Raw genomic sequence first — 19263 nt, 5'->3', positions numbered from 1 at the left:
CTCTAAAACAAGTTCCTTCCTCCCCTTGAGGCTCTGCATTTGCTAATCCTTCTGCCTAGAGCTCTCTTCCCAATACTCTTCATGAGACAGGCTATATTTCCTTCAGATGTCAATTTACAGGTCACTCCAAGTCTCCAAGCCCAAGTTACTTTCTTCTTCTTCTATTACTATAGTCTGTTTTTTATTTACGTATATGCTTAATATGTCTCCCCCATCAAAGTATAAGCTCTACAAAAGTTGGGACACTTTTGCCTGTCTCATTCACAGAAACTAGAACATTACCTACACATGGTAAGTGGTGCTAAATAAACAAAATAGACTGAGTACATGCATTTATCCCACTATGTTCTCAAAAATTCTATTGAAATGCAAATAAACATGAGTAAAAGGAAAAAGGAAAATAAACCAGCAGGGCTTGAAACAGGAAATAGTGCTATTAGCAATCTAAAATTACAGAATTCCAGCAAGCTGGCAAACTGACAGATTCTGATTAAGCAACTAGAAAAGAAGAAGCTAAAATTCAAAATAAGACTATGAGATGGCTCCTATAGAAGGGGTAGTTGTTCTTCCCAAAGACACTTCCAGGATAGGACAAAAAGTATAGTAAGGAAGAGTAGGCCACAGAGTGATCATCAGAATAACTCTTAGAACTACTGTAGAACAGTTGGGCCTATGTATACAAAGCAACTGACATAAAGAAACAAAGCTTTTCAGAACCAAGCAATGTTCAAGAGGACTTTGAACTTTCATATCATAGAAATATGAAAGGGGTTCCCAGGTGGTGCTAGTGGTCAAGAATACACCTGCAATGCAGGAGACACTGGAGCCTTCGATTCAATCCCTGGGTCGGGAAGATGTCCTGGAGGAGGCAATGGCAACCCATTCCAGTATTCTTGCCTGGAGAATCCCATGGACAGAAGAGCCTGGGGGGCCACAATCCATAGTGTCACAAAGAGCTGGACCCGACTGAGCAGGCACACACATTAGAAATAAGAAGTAAACAAAAAAAAGTAGTTCCTCATAAAAAAGAAACACTATAAAGGATTTCACATTCTGCCTCAGAATGAAGCCTTTCTTATTTTGGCAATCATGGATTTCAACAGCATCTCCCAGCTCACCTAATTTACATCTGAAAGCCTGCTTCTTCTAATTATACAGAACCTCGAAAACTACCTTCTTCCAAATACACACTAAAAATAAACTTCTTCCAATTAAACACTAAAAAGATGATGTCAAAATGGACCTTCAAAACAGTGTAAGAAGATTTTCCCGGTGGTCCAGTGGTTAGGAATCCACCTGCCAATGCAGGGGACACAGGTTCAATCCCTGGTCTGGGAAGAGCCACATGCCACGTGCAGCAACAAAGATCCAGTGCAGTCAAAAATGAATGAATAAATAAATATATTTTTTTAAAGTGTAGGATATTCATGCAAGTTATCTACAGTGATAAACCAAGGCCTTCATTTACAAGTATCAACAGATAATTAAGGATTACCAGCTATTTGAGGAAAACAAAAAGAGTGAGAAAGAAGGAACAAGATAAAACATGAGGAACAGGGAGTTTTCTGGTGGCCTAGTGGTTAGAATTCTGGGCTTTCACTGCTGAGGCCCAGGTTAAATCCTTGGTCAAGGCTAAAAAAAGACAACAACAACAACAAAAAACCCATAAGGAACAAAAGTATTTCAGAAAACAAAAACTTCTTAAAATATTTCAGATGATACCTTCAGAGAGTATTATATCATTAACATTCTTTTGCAGAAACAGAAAACTCCATTCTAATCATATGGAATCTCAAAACCCCATTTAGAAAGACAGTCTTGGAACAGAACAAAGAACCACACTTCTTGATTTCAAAACTTTTCCTAACAAAACTGCAGTCAAAAAAATATGGTACTGCCTTACCAGAGACAAACAGACCAACAGAATAAAATATCCAGAAATAAATTCATGGTCAAATAGTTTTCAGGAACGGTAGCCATGAAAAAACAGAACTTGCAACAAGTGGTAATCGGGAAAACTGGATATCCAGAGGCAAAAAAATGAAAGTGGACACTTATACTACCCACAAGAATTAACTCAAAATGGATTGAAGACCTAATATAATGGCTAAAACCATAAAAAGCTTCGGGGAAAATAAAAATGGGAGAAAAGCTTCATGACAGTGGATTTGCCAGTGATTTCTTGGATAGGACACCAAAAATATAGGCAACAAAATAAAAACTAGACAACTTGGATTTCATTTAAAATTAAAAAACTTCTGTATGTCAAAAGGACACTATCAACAAAACAGAAAGGCAACTCATGAAATCCAAGAAAAAAAAATTGCAAAAATGTATCAGATAAGGAATTAACATCCAGAATAACAAGAACTTCCACAATTCAACAACAAAAAAAGGGTTGAAGAACTTCAACAAACATTTCTCCAAAGATAGACAAATGGCCAATAAACACATGAAAAAATGTTCAACATCACCAATCGTGAGGGAAATGAAAATTAAAATCACAACACGACATCAAACCCATTGGATGGCTAATAGGAAAAGCACATAAAATAACAAGTGTTGCTGAGGATGTGGAGAAATTGGAAACTTTTTGCATTGCTGGTGGTAAAGAAAAACAGTGAAAACACCATGACACTTCCTCAGAAAATTAAACAGAATTACTATATGATCCAGCATTTCCCCATACAGGCATATATCCAAAAGAAATGAAAGAAAGGCACTGAGCAGTATTCGCACACACATGTTCACAGCAGTATTTCTCATAATACCCAAAAGGCGAAAGCAACTCAAGTGCCCATCAATGCATTAGGAGATAAACAAAATGTGGTATGTACATAGAATCAAATATTATTCAAGAAGGAAATTCTGACACGTTACAACATGGATAAACTTTGAAGACATTATGCTACGTGACACAAAAGGACAAATATTGTATGATTCCACTCAAGAAGATAACTACAGTGCTGCTAAGTCGCTGCAGTCGTGTCCGACTCTGTGCGACCCCATAGACGGCAGCCCACCAGGCTCCCCCATCCCTGGGATTCTCCAGGCAAGAACACTGGAGTGGGTTGCCATTTCCTTCTCCAATGCATGAAAGTGAAAAGTGAAAGTGAAGTCACTCAGTCGTGTCTGACTCTGAGCGACCCCATGGACTGCAGCCTACCAGGCTCCTCCGTCCATGGGATTTTCCAGGCAAGAGTACTACAGTAGTCAAATTCAAATTCACAGGCAGAGGAAGAACAGAGGCGGTCTGGGGCGTGATATGGGGATGGGAGGAAAATGGGGAGTTACTGCTTCATGTGTGTGGAGTTTCAGTTTGGGAAGATGAAAAGAGTTCTGGAAAAGGATCATGGTGATGATTAAGCACATGATAATGAATGTATTTAATGCCAGTAAACTATACAATTTAAAATGATTAAAATACTCAATTTTACATAAAATATATGAAAAAATAAGATTCAATGAAAAAGAAGAAATTAAAAAACAAAATGAACTGTTAATAACAAAGTGCAAAAGACAAGTTAAATAGGGACTTCCCTGATGGTTCAGTGGTTAAGAATCCACCTTCCAATGCAGGGGATGCAGGTTCGATCCCTTGTCAAGGAACTATAATTCCACATGCCACAGGTCAACTAAGCCTGTGCATCACAAATAGAGAGCAGCTCATGTGCCACAGCTAAGACCCAATGTAGCCAAAAAGATACATTTTTTTTTTTTAATTTTTAAAAAGACAAATAATGGGCATGTCTGAACACAGAATTCAGGCATGTCCATTATGAGAAAAGGAAAACATTGAAATTTCCTGGAACAAAACGAAGACAGAATATATGACAATAAGGGAAGAGAAACACAGGAAAGATCTAAGAAATCTAACACTCATCTATAATATAATTTGTAATTATCTACCCAATATTCATTCTCCCCCTCTTCCTTAAGAATAGAATCCTGCTCTGGTCAAGAGGGAAATGTGCCCAGTTAAACACATTCCAAGATTCTACTGCAGGTGAAGAAGCCATGAAATTTAGTTCTGACCAATGACATATAAGTGGAACTGGATAAGGTTTCCAGAAAGTTTTTTTTTTTTAAGGAGTATGATCCCTAGGTTGAGAAGATCCCCTGGAGGAGGGCATGGCAACCCACTCCAGTATTCTTGCCTGGAGAATCCCCATGAACAGAGAAGCCTGGTGGGCTACAGTCCATGAGGTCCATGGACGGCATCACTGATGCAATGAACATGAACTTGGGCAAACTCCAGGAGATCGTGAGACACAGGGAGGCCTGTGTGCTGCAGTCCATGTGTGGCAAAGAGTCGGATACGACTAGGCTACTGAACAACAACAACAACAACAAAGTAAAGCTACTCTCTCCAGTGGAAGACAGGAAATGTACCACCAGATATCTTTCATGAAAATTTTTTCCAGGTCTAAAACAATTTTTAGAAAATTAGTTCCAGAAATAGAAACACATGGGTTTAAAAAAAAAAAGTATATAAGAAAAATTGAGATTATCCTTGTAGCGCAATGGAAAGAAATTTTAGTATGACAGCTGTGCTGTGGACCCTAAAATCAGAAATAAAATTGTAAGGAACGATTTTTCTGAAATAACAATACCAAATCTTCACTGTCAAGTAATTCAGAGTTAAGGATAACTTACTACTGAATTAATGTTGAGTGACTTTGGATTTCTAAAAGGTACTGGTGATAATCATTTCTCCATTTTTCTTCCTTAACAAAAGTGAGTATGCAATTTGTAGATTTTGCTTACTTATCAGCCTTTGCCTGTGAACCTAGAGAATAATTTAAAAATTAAGTTTAATATTTCTATCCTTTTGTTCCTTCCCCTAGTAAAAAATGGGGAGGTTGTTGCTTAACCTAAAGCTTGTACTCATTGAGAAATTAACAGTTAAATATTAATGAGCTATCCCAATATCTTATCATTTTAAGTCGTTTTCTTAACTTTAGGGGAAGTCTTCTATAAACTAGTATCTCATTTAGATTTTGAGTTTATTTTTTCTTTACACCTTTTATAACAAAAAATGTATAAAGGAAAAAGGTATATCCATTGCTATTAAGTGCAAAATAGCACTCCTAATGCACTAAACCATCCAGAACACCCATGTGGAAAACCAAATTTAAAGATTTGGAACAAACTGAGTTTATTCTCTCCAAAAACTGCTTGTCAGTATTATCTTTACAGGTATATATTATCTATTTTCATTTCTCCTGTAAATTCTCTGGTAATTAAAACTGAAATGTTCTAGATCCTATTGACATCATTAAAACTTGATAAACTGGGGAGATTTTTTTAAAAAATTATACTCATCTCAATTCCGTATACATAATGGACTAGCCAAGGCAAATCTTACTTTTAAGAAATTTAACTGTAAAAATTAGTATTTATGTACCTATAACATATCAAGCTTTCTTTACATTCAGTTCAGTTCAGTTCAGTTGCTCAGTTGTGTCCGACTCTTTGCGACCCTGTGGACTGCAGCACGTCACGCCTCCCTGTCTATCACCAACTCCTGGAGTTTACCCAAACTCAAATGCATTGAGTCGGTGATGCCATCCAACCATCTCATTCTCTGTCGTCCCCTTCTCCTGCCCTCAGTCCTTCCCAGCATCTGGGTCTTTTCAAATGAGTCAGTTCTTTGCATCAGGTGGCCCAAGTATTGGAGTTTCAGCTTCAACATCAGTCCTTCCAAAGAACACTCAGGACTGATCTCCTTTAGGATGGACTGGTTGGATCTCCTTGCAGTCCAAGGGACTCTGAGTCTTCTCCAACACCACAGTTCAAAAGCATCAATTCTTCGATAGACAGCTTTCTTTATAGTCCAACTCTCACATCCATACATGACTACTGGAAAAACCATAGCCTTGACTAGACGGACCTTTATCGGCAAAGTAATGTCTCTGCTTTTTAATATGCTGTCTAGGTTGGTCATAACTTTCCTTCCAAGGAGCAAGCATCTTTTAATTTCATGGCTGCAATCACCATCTGCGGTGATTTTGGAGCCCAGAAAAATAGTCTGCCACTGTTTCCACTGTTTCCCCATCTATCTGCCATGAAGTGATGGGACTGGATGCCATGATCTTAGTTTTCTGAATGTTGAGCTTTAAGCCAACTTTTTCACTCTCCTCTTTCACTTTTATCAAGAGGCTCTTTAGTTCTTCTTCACTTTCTGCCATAAGGGTGGTGTCATCTGCATATCTGAGGTTATCTGATATTTCTCCCAGCAATCTTGATTCCAGCTTGTGCTTCATCCAGCCCAGCGTTTCTCATGATGTACTCAGCACATAAGTTAAATAAGCAGGGTGACAATATATAGCCTTGACGTACTCCTTTTCCTATTTGGAACCAGTCTGTTGTTCCATGTCCAGTTCTAACTGTTGCTTCCTGACCTGCATACAGATTTCTCAAGAGGCAAGTCAGGTGGTCTGGTATTCCCATCTCTTGAAGAATTTTCCACAGTTTGTTGTGATCTACACAGGGATCAATAGTCACTGCCAATAAAGCAGAAGTCGATGTTTCTCTGGAACTCTCTTGCTTTTTTGATGATCCAGCAGATGTTGGCAATTTGATCTCTGGTTCCTCTGCCTTTTCTAAATCCAGCTTGAACATCTGGAATTTCACAGTTCACATATTGTTGAAGCCTGGCTTGGAGAATTTTGAGCGTTACTTTACCAGCATGTGAGATGAGTGCAATTGTGTGGTAGTTCTTTACATTAGACATTTTCATATGCACTTCATCTACACTTCAGTCTTCTAAGGTTGGTACTATAAATCTATGTATATCCAAGTAAACAGCAGCTGCTCATGGAGGTTAATTAATCTGTTACACTTACCAAACTAGAATCTAAATCTGAAGTCAGATCTTCCATGTAACAACATATCGCTCATGTCTGTACCATACCAAACTGATTTCCAGGCTCTGAGTACTGTTAGTCCTTAAGGGCTTCCCTGGTGGCTCAGTGATAAAGAATCTGCCTGTTAAATGAAGGAGATGTGGGCTTCATCCCTGGGTTGGAAAAGGTGGGTTTGATCCCTGGAGGAGGAAATGGCAACCCACTCTAAGATTCTTGCTTGTGAAATTCCATAGACAGAGGAGCCTGGTGGGCTATACAGTCCAAGGGGCCGCAAAGAGTTGGACACAACTTATGGACTAAACAACAGCCCTTCTTAAAACCCTTTCCTCCTATGGTTCTACAGCACAGCTTGTTGTTCAGTTGCTCAGTCATGTCCGACTCTTTGTAACCCCATGGACTGCATCACACCAGGTTTCCCTATCCTTCACTATCTCCCAGAGTTTGCTCAAACTCATGTCCATTGAGTCAGTGATGCAATCCAACCATCTCATCCTCTGTCCCCCCTTCTCCTTCTGCCTTCAATCTTTTGGAGCATCAAGGTCTCTTCTAATGAGTCGGCTCTCTGCATCAGGTGGTCAAAGTATTGGAACTTCTGTATGAGTCCTTCAAATGAATATTCAGAGTTCATTTCCTTTAGGATTGACTGATTTGATCTCCTTGCAGTCAAAAGGGCTCTCAAGTCTTCTGCAGCACCAAAATTGGAAAGCATCAATTCTTCAGCACTATGCCTTCTTTATGGTACAACTCTTACATCCGTACATGACTACTGGAAAAACCATAGTTTTGACTATAGGGATATCTTTGCCGGCAATGTGATGTCTCTACTTTTTAATATCCTGTCTAGGTTCATCATAGCTTTTCTTCCAAGGAGCAAGCGTCTTTTAATTTTGTCACCTGCAGTCACCGTCCACAGTGATTTTGGAGCCCAAGAAAATAAAGTCTGTCACTGTTTCCATTGTTTTCCCATCTGATTGCCATGAAGTGATGGGACCAGATGCCATGATCTTAGTTTTTTGAATGGTGAGTTTTAGCCAGCTTTTTCACTCTCCTCTTTCACCTTCATCAAGAGGCTCTTTAGTTCCTCTTCACTTTCTGCCATAAGGATGGTGTCATCTGCGTATCTGAGATTACTGATGTTTCTCTTGGCAATCTTGATTCCAGCTTGAGTTTCATCCAGCCTGGCATTTACATGATGTACTCTGCATATAAGTTAAATAAACAGGGTGACAATACACAGCCTTGACATACTCCTTTCCCAATTTGGAACCAGTCCATTGTTCCATGTCCAGTTCTATCTGATGTTTCTTGACCTGCACACAGGTTTCTCAGGAGGCAGGTAAGGTGGTCTTGGTATTCCCATCTCTTTTAAGAATTTTCCACAGTTTATTGTAATCCATACAATCAAAGGCTTTAGCATTGTCAATGAAGTAGTAGGTCTTCTTGGAATTCTCTTGCTTTTTCTATGATCAACGGATGTTGGCAATTTGATCTCTGGATCCTCTGCCTTTTCTAAATCCAGCTTGTACATCTGGAAGTTCTCGGTTCACGAACTGTTGAAGCCTAGTTTGAAAGATTTTGAGCATTACCTTGTGAAATGAGTATAACTGTATGGTAGTTTGAACATTCTTTGGCATTGCCCTTCTTTGGAACTGGAATGAAAAGTGACCTTTTCTAGTCCTGTAGCCACTGCTATGTTTTTGAAATTTGGTGGCATATTGAGTGCAGCACTTTCACAGCATCATCTTTTAGGGTCTGAAATAGCTCAGCTGGAATTCCAGCACTTCCACTAGCTTTGTCTGTAGTAACGCTTCCTAAGGCCCACCTAACTTCACTCACACTCCAGGATGTCTGGCTCTTGGTGAGTGATCACACCATTGTGGTTGTCTGGGTCATGAAGATCTTTTCTGTATAGTTCTTCTGTGTACTCTTGCCACCTCTTCTTAATATCTTCTGCTCCTGTTAGGTCCATACCATTTCTGTCCTTTATTGTGTCCTATCTTTGCATGAAATGTTCCCTTGGTATCTCTAATTTTTTTGAAGAGATCTCTAGTCATTCCCATTCTATTGTTTTCCTCTATTTCTTTGCATTGTTCACTTAGGAAAGCGTTCTTATCTCTCCTTGCTATTCTTTGCAACTCTGCATTTAGATGCATGTATCTTTCCTTTTCTCCTTTGCGTTTCACTTCTCTTTTTCTCAGCTATTTGTAAGGCGTCCTCAGACGACCATTTTGCCTTTTCCATTTCTTTTTCTTGAGGATGGTTTTGATCACCACCTCCTGTACAATGTTACAAAGCTCTGTTCACAGTTCTCCTGGCACTCTATCAGATCTAATCCTTTGAATCTATTTGTCACTTCCACTGTATAATCATAAGGGATTTAAGTCATACCTGAATGGTCTAGTGGTTTTCCCTACTTTTCTTCAATTTAAGTCTGAGTTTGGCAATAAGGAGTTCATGATCTGAGCCACAGTCAGCTCCCAGTCCTGTTTTTGCTGACTATAGAGCTTCTCCACCTGCAGCTGCAAAGAATATAATCAGTGTGATTTCAGAATTGACCATCTGGTGACATCCATGTGTACAGTCGTCTTTTGTTATTGTTGGAAGAGGGTGTTTGCTATGAGCAGTGTGTTCTCTTGGCAAAACTCTGTTAGCCTTTGCCCTGCTTCTTTTTGTACTCCATGGCCCAACTTGCCTATTAGAGGGCAAAGTCTATCTCTGATATTTCTCTGTCCTTTCTATTCTTTCTGCTTATTTTGCTGGTTCTTCTTCCTCCTCCCTAGGATTCCTAGGCTTCAATATTTCATCTGCACTTCAAGGCCACAAGGCTACTCTAATTTATTAAACAACAGAATCTTAGGAAACGTCAAATGTAAAATAAAATAAAATAAAATTGCTTCTCACTTATCACCCTGACTTATGTAAAAACCACTGTTGGCTGTTCTCCTACAGCTGACATTTTTTCTCAGTTGACAGGACCTCCCTACCTACTTCTACCCATAAAAACTGGAGTCTGCCAGAGTTCTCTTCCTTCCCTATAGACTGTAGAACTAGCTCATCCATCCCCGTGATGTCAACAACCATGATTATTTGAAACCTTTATCTCTAGCTAAGGCTACTCCCCGAGCTTCAGATTATATCTCCAACTGGAAAAAAAAAAAAAATCTACATAGATGGTATTTCACAACTATATCCAAATCTAGTTTCTTCATCTTTCCCTCAAAACTTGTCTTCCCTTTTATCTTCCCTTTCTAACCACTAATACCAGTAAGAAATCTGGGAGTCATTCTAAAGCCTTCCCTCTCCTTCAATTGATTCTAACTTCTTAACACTTGTAGTATCTAACCCTTTTCACTGTCCTCATTAGGTTTCTACCTTACCTCATTTCTCACCTGAATAACTGGTATACAGAAGGATCTCAAAAATATTTGTTGAACAAAAATAAAATAAACATACTTTTTCCACTAACAGCATGGACCACGTCTTACTCATTTTGGAGACTCAGAAATGAGTTGACATGCCTCCTCAGCAAATCTACTGAGTGAATCATTCTAGAGTTTCCATTCCTTGAATCAAACTCTTAGGAAGTAAGAACCAGGAATCGATTTTTAACAAGCTCTCTAGATGACTCCTATATAACCCAATCAAGCAACAGTCTTTAAGAACTAATGAATTAGTAGTAAATCCATTATCATGTTGAAAAGGAGCAAACTCAGAGGCAGAAATGGAATTAAAGCAACTTTCTGAAGACAGTATATTGATTCCTTAAAAAACTAGGACTAAAACCACCATACGACCCAGCAATTACCACTTCTAGGCATATACTCTGAGGAAACCAACACTAAAAAAAATACATGTATTTCAGTGTTCGTTGTAGCACTATTTACAATAGCTAGGACACGGAAGCAACACATGTCCAACAACAGATGAATGAATAAAAAAGCTGTGGTACATATATACAATGGAATACTTCTCAGCCATAAAAAGGAATGCATTTGAGTCAGTTCTAATGAGATGGATGAACCTATTATACAGAGTGAAGTAAGTCAGAAGCAGAAAAACAAGTATTGTATATTAACGCATATATATGGAATCTAGAAAGATGGTACTGATGAAACTATTTGCAGGGCAATAATGGAGACACAGACATAGAGAACAGACTTATGGACAAGAGTGCGGGAGGAGGAAGGAGAGGGTGAGATGAATAGAGTGAGTAGCATGGAAGCATATACACTAACATATGTAAAATAGATAGCAAATGGAAATTTGCTGTATGACTCAGGGAACTCAAACTGGGGCTCTGTAATAACCTAGAGGGGTGGGAAAGGGTGGGAAGGAGGTTCAAGAGGGAGGGAACATATATACACCTATGGTTAATTCATCTTGCTGTGTGACAGAAATCAAACCAATACTGTAAAGCAATCACTAATCAATTAAAAATAAATATAATTATTTAAAAAATGAAGGAAGGAAATAATCTTAAAAAAAAAAAACAACCAACTTTCCACCCATCTCTCCATAGACCTAGGATAAACAGGCCTCCCACAGACATAAATATAAATAATCCTTGAATCATCTCCTACTATAACTATTCTTTGTCTAACCTGGCGCTCTTACTCAGTTAACATACTTCAAGAGCTCACTTCCATCTTGTAACCCCACAAACTATTCTCTAGATAGTAGTCAGAATGATCTTTCTAAAAGGCAAATCAAAGCATGCCACTGTCCCCTAACCTCATCCTACCTCCCAGGGATAATTTCTTCTCACACGGTAAGAACAAAAACCAAAATCTTACTCTCGTTTAAAAGCCTTAAATAATCTGGCCCTTGCTTATCCCTCTGGCCTCATCTCAAACACTCTCCTGGTTTTACTGTCTACATTGCAACCATGCAGGCCCTTCTGTTCCTAAAATATATCAAACTTTTAACAACCTTAGAATTTTTGCATTTGCAATTTCTGTCAAGAATGGTCTTCTTCATGGCTATTACCCTCCTGCCATATTCCTATTCAGTCTCAGCTTAAAATGTCACCTCTCAGAGAAGGCCTATTATTGTCACCCTGCTTATTTAACTTATATGCAGAGTACATCATGCGAAATGCCGGGCTGGATGAAGCACAAGCTGGAACCAAGATTGCCGAGAGAAATAGCAATAACCTCAGATACGCAGATGACACCACACTTATGGCAGAAAGCAAAGAAGAACTAAAGAGCTTCTTGATGAAAGTGAAAGAGGAGAGTGAAAAGGTTGGCTTAAAACTCAACATTCAGAAAATTAAGGTCATGGCATCTGGTCCCATCACTTCCTGGCAAACAGATGGGGAAACAATGGAACAGTGAGAAACTTTATTTTTTGGGCTCCAAAATCACTGTAGGTGGTGACTACCACCATGAAATTAAAAGATGCTTGCTCCTTGGAAGAAAAGCTATGACCAACCTAGAGAGCATATTAAAAAGCAGAGACATTACTTTACCAACAAAGGTCCGTCTAGTCAAAGCTGAGAGCTGGACTATAAAGAAAGCTGAGAACTGAAGAACTGATGCTTTTGAACTGTGGTGTTGGAGAAGACTCTTGAGAGTCCTTTGGACTGCAGGGAGATCCAGCCAGTCATTCCTAAAGGAAATCAGTCCTGAATATTCATTGGAGGGACTGATGCTGAAGCTGAAACTCCAATACTTTGGCCACCCGATGCGAAGAACTGACTCATTGGAAAAGACCCTGATGCTGAGAAAGATTGAAAGTGGAAGGAGAAGGGGATAACAGAGGATGAGACAGTTGGATGGCATCACCAACGCAATGAACATGAGTTTGAACAAGCTCCGGGAGTTGGTGATGGACAGGGAAGCCTGGTGTGCTACAGTCCATGGGGTCACAGAGTCAGACACGACTGAGCGACTGAACTGAACTGAACAGAGAAGCCCCCAATCACTAAGTCAAAAGCGGTCTTACAGTCACACACCACAGCATTCTATTTTCATTTCTTACAAGGCATTTATTACAAGTTGATATTCTCCCTATTTGTTCTCTATTTCCTGCCCACAGCAATGTAGTAAGATCTAGGATAGCAGTGAACCTGCCTTGAGAGTAGATTCATTCATTACTTTAGACCCAAGGCTGAGAACAGTGCCTAGCATACAGTAGGTGCTCATGTATACATCTGTAATCAATCTACTCTTATCTGGGGTTCAAAAACATACAAAGTTCTTTTATTTTATCAAAGATGACAAAATTTCCTTTTTAATAAATATATCCACTGAATACACCCAATTTGTCTATATTAATGGGAAGATACAATTCAAACAAAAAAATATTCTTAGATATTCTATATCAGGGAATAACAAAGAACAATCAAAGTGTTTAAAAATTATATTCACATCAAAATCAGGTTGTATATTTTCAGCCACCAGTTAAAAAAAAAATTACTTTAAAGTTGTTACAAATTTTACCAGCATTATGAGGGGAAAAACCAAATGTCTATAAAGCAGTAAACAGGTAAACAAATTGTGGCATATCCACACAAAGAATACTATTAAAACTAAGCAATAAAAACGAATGAATTCTTATTGATATATATAACAATATGGCTGAATCTTAAATTATGCTCAGTGAAAGAAGCCAGGCAAATGAGTACATACTATATGATTCCATTTATATAATACAAAGTTCTAAAACAGGAACAGCAGATCAGTGGTTATCTGAGGGAAGGGGAAATAAGATGGACAGATCACAGAGGGAACTAGAAAACATATGGGAATAATGGACATATTCATTATCTTGATTGTGGTGATTGATTAGTGTAAACAAAACTTATCAAAGATACACTTCAAATATGTGCAATTTATTGGATGCCAATTATACCTTTATTAAACATTTAAAAAAATTTTTTCTTAAATCAGATTAGGTCACTTCCTAAGCCCTTCAATGGCTTTTCATCCTCCAAAAACAAAAAATAGAAAATCTGTCACAAGCTTTATCAGCATTGGGGAATTAACATTTAAATAGAATGAATGGCATATTAATGTCATAAAGCTGATTTGCAATAGCTAATAAAAACCAAACACACACTTCAATAGATTTTATTTAAATTCAACAAAAATTGAATAGTAAATTCACAAAAACTAATTTTAAATTTCTACATCAAAAAGCTAAAAATATGGTAAACTCTCACAATTACCTGTAGAAGATGGTGATTTTTCTGGGTGTTTTGCATTTAAAAGTTTTCTGCTAATAAATATGTAACCACAGGGACATGATTTACATGCAACAGGAACCTACAGACAAAAGAAAAAAACACAATTTATTATTACTACTTTTCTGTTGTTAAACTTCTCAGTGTTTATTTAGTTTCCTGAGCTGAATGATAAATTACTTGAAGTAGGAATCATGGGTTTATTTAAACCCCACCTTCTTACAATAAATGATGAGATGGGTATTGGGTCCTCTACATCTTCACATTCTACTAATGCATACAACATGAAGAATATAGCAAATACACGATAAAAGTGTGCTGATGTAAGTGAACAACGGAAAACCACAATAGGATCAGAGCCAAGAAAAATATATTGGAAAAAAGGTAGCATTTCCTAAAATATTAGTTTGATAGCAGTTGATAATAGAATAAATTGGGGGGGGCATGGTTGGGAAGTCATTAAAGTAATCCCAGCATAACATTTTGAGGGCCCCACTGGAATAATGAGATTGGAAATAGAGAAAAGGTAGATCTATAAGACATTTCAGAGGGTAAAGAACTGAAAACAACCCAGGTTCCAACATAAGAGGGTAAGATGCCAATTACTACTGACAGGAAAACAAAATAGTTTACAACAGCCAGTTTGAGGGGCAAAAGTACAGTATAAACAACAGAGAATGTAGGACAAAGCAGGAGTTGAGATATGGAATTTTATAATCTCAGGTCCAGGAAGGAAGTTTGATAAAACGCTTAAATTCTCCAGGCTTCTGTTTCTAAATCTATAAAATATTTTTACAAGAGGCTCCTTTCTCCATTTCATATAAATATTTTTTTAAAGTCAAATGTTACTGAAAATTACTGAAAAAAGTTTTAGATTTTCCTCTACAATTGTTTCACTAATATTAACCTTAACATTCCTTGGACTGGGGACACAATTCACTAAGAACCAGAAATTAATCTCAACAAAAAGTACTCACAAAATAGTAATTACAATTCTGGTTTGTAAGATAAATTCCATTTGCCGTAAAAGTTTAATTATGGTTATAAAGCTTTCATCCATTTATGTACAGAATGCCTCATATTCTAGAATATAAATATTTGATCTAAATAAGCTAAATCATAATTTTGGGAGAATTCCTTTTCTTTGCAGTAAAAATACTAAAGAAAGAACTCTGTTGTGTATTCATGAAAAATAACAATGAATCCTATGAAAATAATCAAACTCCAGTATGTCTAACAGGTTCCTTTATCAAGAATATAATGAGATCCTTTCAAAAAATGGCAGAAAATGTAATGTTACATTTCTTAATAGTGAAAAATATGCCTAAAATAGATAAGTTTTGTCATCTTAAAATTTCACATCTTTATAGAAACCAAGCTCAAAGGTACTGACTCATTTCCTTTACACTTAAACACATCATTAAGGGCATACGCAGTAATATAAATTGTTTTTAAGTTAATGCTACCCAAAAAACAACAGAACACGGTGTTCTTGTTCAACAGATTCTTTGCTACTCAACAGCCATTTTCTTTCAGCTACTGAAACTCAACAAATTGAAATTTAATTCTGTGTCTTATACACAAAAAATATATCAACCCAATCCAGAATTAACAGAGTGCTACAGTTAGATGAGAAATTTAACATTTGGCTTTTGGATGACTAACGCGATCGATAGGCTGGTTTACATCCCTTAATGAAAGCATCTTATGTGCAAGGAACATTTAGGTGCCTGAGCTAAATCACCCTAAGGGCCTTTTGAAAATGGAAAGTTCCTTTCCCTCACACCAACCCTGGAAAAAAGCCAACTAACCACCACCACAATACAGATCCTGTAAAAAGAATTATTAAGCAGAGTGGCCAACTTCAGTAATATTAGTCTTTTAAAATTATTGTATAATTTAGATTTTTTAAAAAAATCTAAACTTCCTTTAAATTTCAGTTGTAATGCCAAAAACAACCTTAATGAAAGTTCTAATGCTATACTTTCAGGATTTTAAAATGGAACAAAAAAATTCAAAGTTTTGTTTATTGATGGCTTGTGAATTAATTTATTCCTTGAAAAACAGGTATTTGGATTGTTTGCACATGTTTTACAAGTAAGACAAGCTTTAAAAAAAACTGCAAAAAACAAAATCCTGGCCCTATATTGTTTCACTGATTTAAAAAACTCAAAAAACAACCACTCCATGGAGAAGACATTTATATTCTTTGTTTCTAAGGGGAAAGTTACCTATAGCAGACTATTTGCTAAAGGTCACATAAAATTTTCTAAAATTTTTTTCCAAAAAAAGGGGGAAAGCTGATCTAATAAAGAAGAAAACAAAAACACCAAAACAGAAACATATACCAAAGACAGTAGAAAAATAATAAGGATCTTGACTACTCCTATACTCAAAATGGCTCAGTAATTTGAATTAGTGGATGTGAAACCCGTTGAAAATGAAAAGTATTGTGGTTTAGATGTTTCAGAACTATATTTTCAATAGAGGCATGTAAAAAGGGATGTCATAAAGCAACTGAAAATCTACGTCTTTCTTGTTTACTGACCTCTGTACCCGTTTTTAAACTTACACATACAGAACACATGTAAATCTACTCAGCTGAGGCAACTTCCTCAAACTTTAAAGATTTTACATTTATGCTTATAAACTGTATCTAAATTGTAATTTAATGTTCACCAGGCAACTTAGAATAACAGCAGTATTTTTTCTTTTTAGTTTTTTTTTAAATGGTTTTGGGGTTTTAATTTTTCTCATTTATAAGAAATCTATACTTTCAAATAATTAGCAAGCTAAAATTAATCTATTATTCTCTTCGATTGAGTTACTTTTAATAAAAGACAAACTGCTTTTAAGAATTACCAAAAGTTTGAATTAGTTATCATTTACATTATCTCAAGTATTCAGAATAAAGGACAACACAAACTAACATTTTAAATTATGTTGTAGCTTGCTATGCAATGAATTGTGTCCCCACCCCGCCAAAAACACTCCAGCAATAAATTCATCTGTTAAAGCCTCAACTCCTCAATGTAATGATTTTTGGAGATGAGTTAATTAGGTTTAGATGAGTTCATGAGGGTGGGGCCCTCATGATGGCGTTAGTGTCCTTAGAAGAGCTATCCGAAAGCTCTCTTTTCTACCAGGATCTTGGGGGCTTCCAGCCTCCAGAACTGTGACAAAATAAATTACTGCTGTTTGAGCCACCCAATCCACAGTATTTTGTTATGGGAGCTGGAAGACGGGTTTTGTGTGTTAACAACAAAATGAAATACGGTATTTCCAAATAAAATGCTGATCATGTTTTGATGAAGAGATACAGAGACTGCTACAAGTTTACAATCTTTTCCTCTTTCTTCAACCAGGATATTCAAAACAGGTTAAGGTTACTTTATGCCAAGTACTGCAAGGTCATGATTCACACTAATTGATGCCCTACAGACACTGGAATGGATAATGCATACCATGTAAACCTTATATTTCTGCACAATTAAATGGAACAAATGGAAATGATTTAAATATTGAAATAAACTTCGACAAGGAGACTTAAATAAAGAAGTCCAATTTTTTCAGAATTTAACAAATTTAGTTCAGTGGTAAGAATAGAAATTTAACTCTGGTTTGGAAAACATGGCTAAATTGCTTTTAAAATGCATACTCAATAAACTCATAAAATCAATAAACCATAATTCTCCTTGCACAGTCTTCTTCTAATCAGTATATCTACCATTGCCCATAAAAGATAAAACATGTAACATTTTCTGTTAAAAGATTTGCTCAATCTTTAAGCTTGCTCCTTAAAGAATGCTCTAAAATCAGCTTATTAAAAGAATCTTCAGCCATTTCAAATTACTCCTCATTTTAAACAGAAAGAAAGAAAAAGAAAGGGGGAGGAGAGAGGTAGTCATTTTGAAAAAATTCTCCCAGTGGAAAAGGAAAAAACACACCCATATCAGCATGTTGGCGTGAAACAAGGGCCCTTACTAATGCTTTTAACTGAGAGTTTTAACTCATTAGATTATAAGGTTTTAGAGGAACGGGTGAAAAATGAGGCATTCTTAAACTAGAAGAGTAAATGAGATTTAAAACATTACAGCTATGACACCATTAATTCTGTGTGGAAAGCAGTCATTTAAAATTCATAAAACCACATACATATTTTTTAGAAGACCTGGAAGCAGAAATGCTAAATTTTTAACAGCGGATACAGCGGCGGGTAGGGGAAAGTGAGGAGCGCCCAGAAAGGAAGGGCTTCAAAGGGGACGTAATTCAATTATATCCCATTTAAAACAATGTGCAGAAAGGATTCACGATTACTTACGGCAAAAATAATATATTTTAAAAGAAAAAAACTCCATATTTCGCCAAAAGTTATAACTATTACACTGTGGGCCTTACTGTCACATTTAAGCATCCGCCCAGGTGGCGGGGGGGACAGTTTGGGGGGTCCACTGTACACATCTGAAATGGAAACAAAGCAACTCTGAATGGCAGGAAGGGGATTTGGGAGCCAGGAGCCCTGACTTGGGAGTCTGCACATCAGGCATTCTCGTCGGGGCAGAAGGGGATTGAGGGACCGTTCTCGTCCACTTGGGCCGCTGCCCCACACTCCTGCCGCTGTCACCGGAGCCGGCCAGGCGACTCGAGGAGGCTCCGGACAGGTCGCCCCGTCGGCTCAGGATAAACTCACTCCCCCTCTCACGCAGCCCAGCCACAGGGCAAGACACTCGCCCGTCTGACCGCCGCCAGGTAGGCACTGGCCGGGCCGCGGCTCCGGGCGCTTCCTCGGCAACCCCTCGGCTCGACTCGGCCGGTTCGGGGCTCCCGCGGTGGCCCCAGAGCCCGAGGGCTCGCCCATTCGCTCGGCCGCCGGGACCTCGGCGAGGCGGCCTCTCCACAGCCAACAGCCACAGGCAACCGCCGCCTGCCCGCGCGCACCCGCTCCGCTGGCCCGCGTGTTCGGTGCCCGGCCCCCGGCGCCCACCTGTTGGTCGCACTCGGGGCATGATTTGGTGGCCATCTTCACTTTCTTAGCTCGAGTTGCAGACATGCTTCTCTCAGGCGGCGGCGGCGGCGGCGGCAGCAGCAGTGGCGGCGGCGGCGGTGGCGGCGACGGTTCGGGCTCCGCCCCTCGTACCTCAGCAGCCCAGCCTCTGCCCGCGCGGTCCCCGCTGGCCAGACCGAGGCTCTGACGGGTGCGCGCGCGCG

At 38.3% G+C, this 19263-nt stretch overlaps 1 protein-coding gene across 7 annotated transcripts in view; it reads right to left on the bottom strand.

Moving 5' to 3' along the window:
* C7H16orf87 (chromosome 7 C16orf87 homolog) overlaps nt 1–19214 on the bottom strand; it is a 31340-nt gene extending 12126 nt beyond the window's left edge. For 2 of the 7 annotated variants that reach the window (XR_014059037.1, XR_014059038.1), the window contains exons 1-3: nt 18377–19076; nt 14041–14137; nt 4657–4789 (exon numbers count right to left, since the gene is read on the bottom strand). Coding sequence is in view for 3 of the 7 variants with exons in the window: in XM_081507964.1 (XP_081364090.1) it covers nt 14041–14137; nt 18377–18595 (316 nt within the window). In the remaining 4 variants the exon portion in view is untranslated. Of the gene's footprint in view, nt 1–4656; nt 4790–9257; nt 9389–14040; nt 14138–18376 lie in introns of all 7 variants that reach the window. The other 5 variants (XM_081507965.1, XM_081507966.1, XR_014059039.1 and 2 more) reach the window with 4 other exon arrangements.
* Nucleotides 19215–19263: the final 49 nt, after the last annotated feature.

This window comes from Giraffa tippelskirchi, chromosome 7 (genome assembly GCF_054371585.1).
Source record: "Giraffa tippelskirchi isolate mGirTip1 chromosome 7, T2T-mGirTip1v1.2.pri, whole genome shotgun sequence".
NCBI lineage: Eukaryota > Metazoa > Chordata > Mammalia > Artiodactyla > Giraffidae > Giraffa > Giraffa tippelskirchi.
This window is presented reverse-complemented; position numbering and strand designations above follow the sequence as displayed.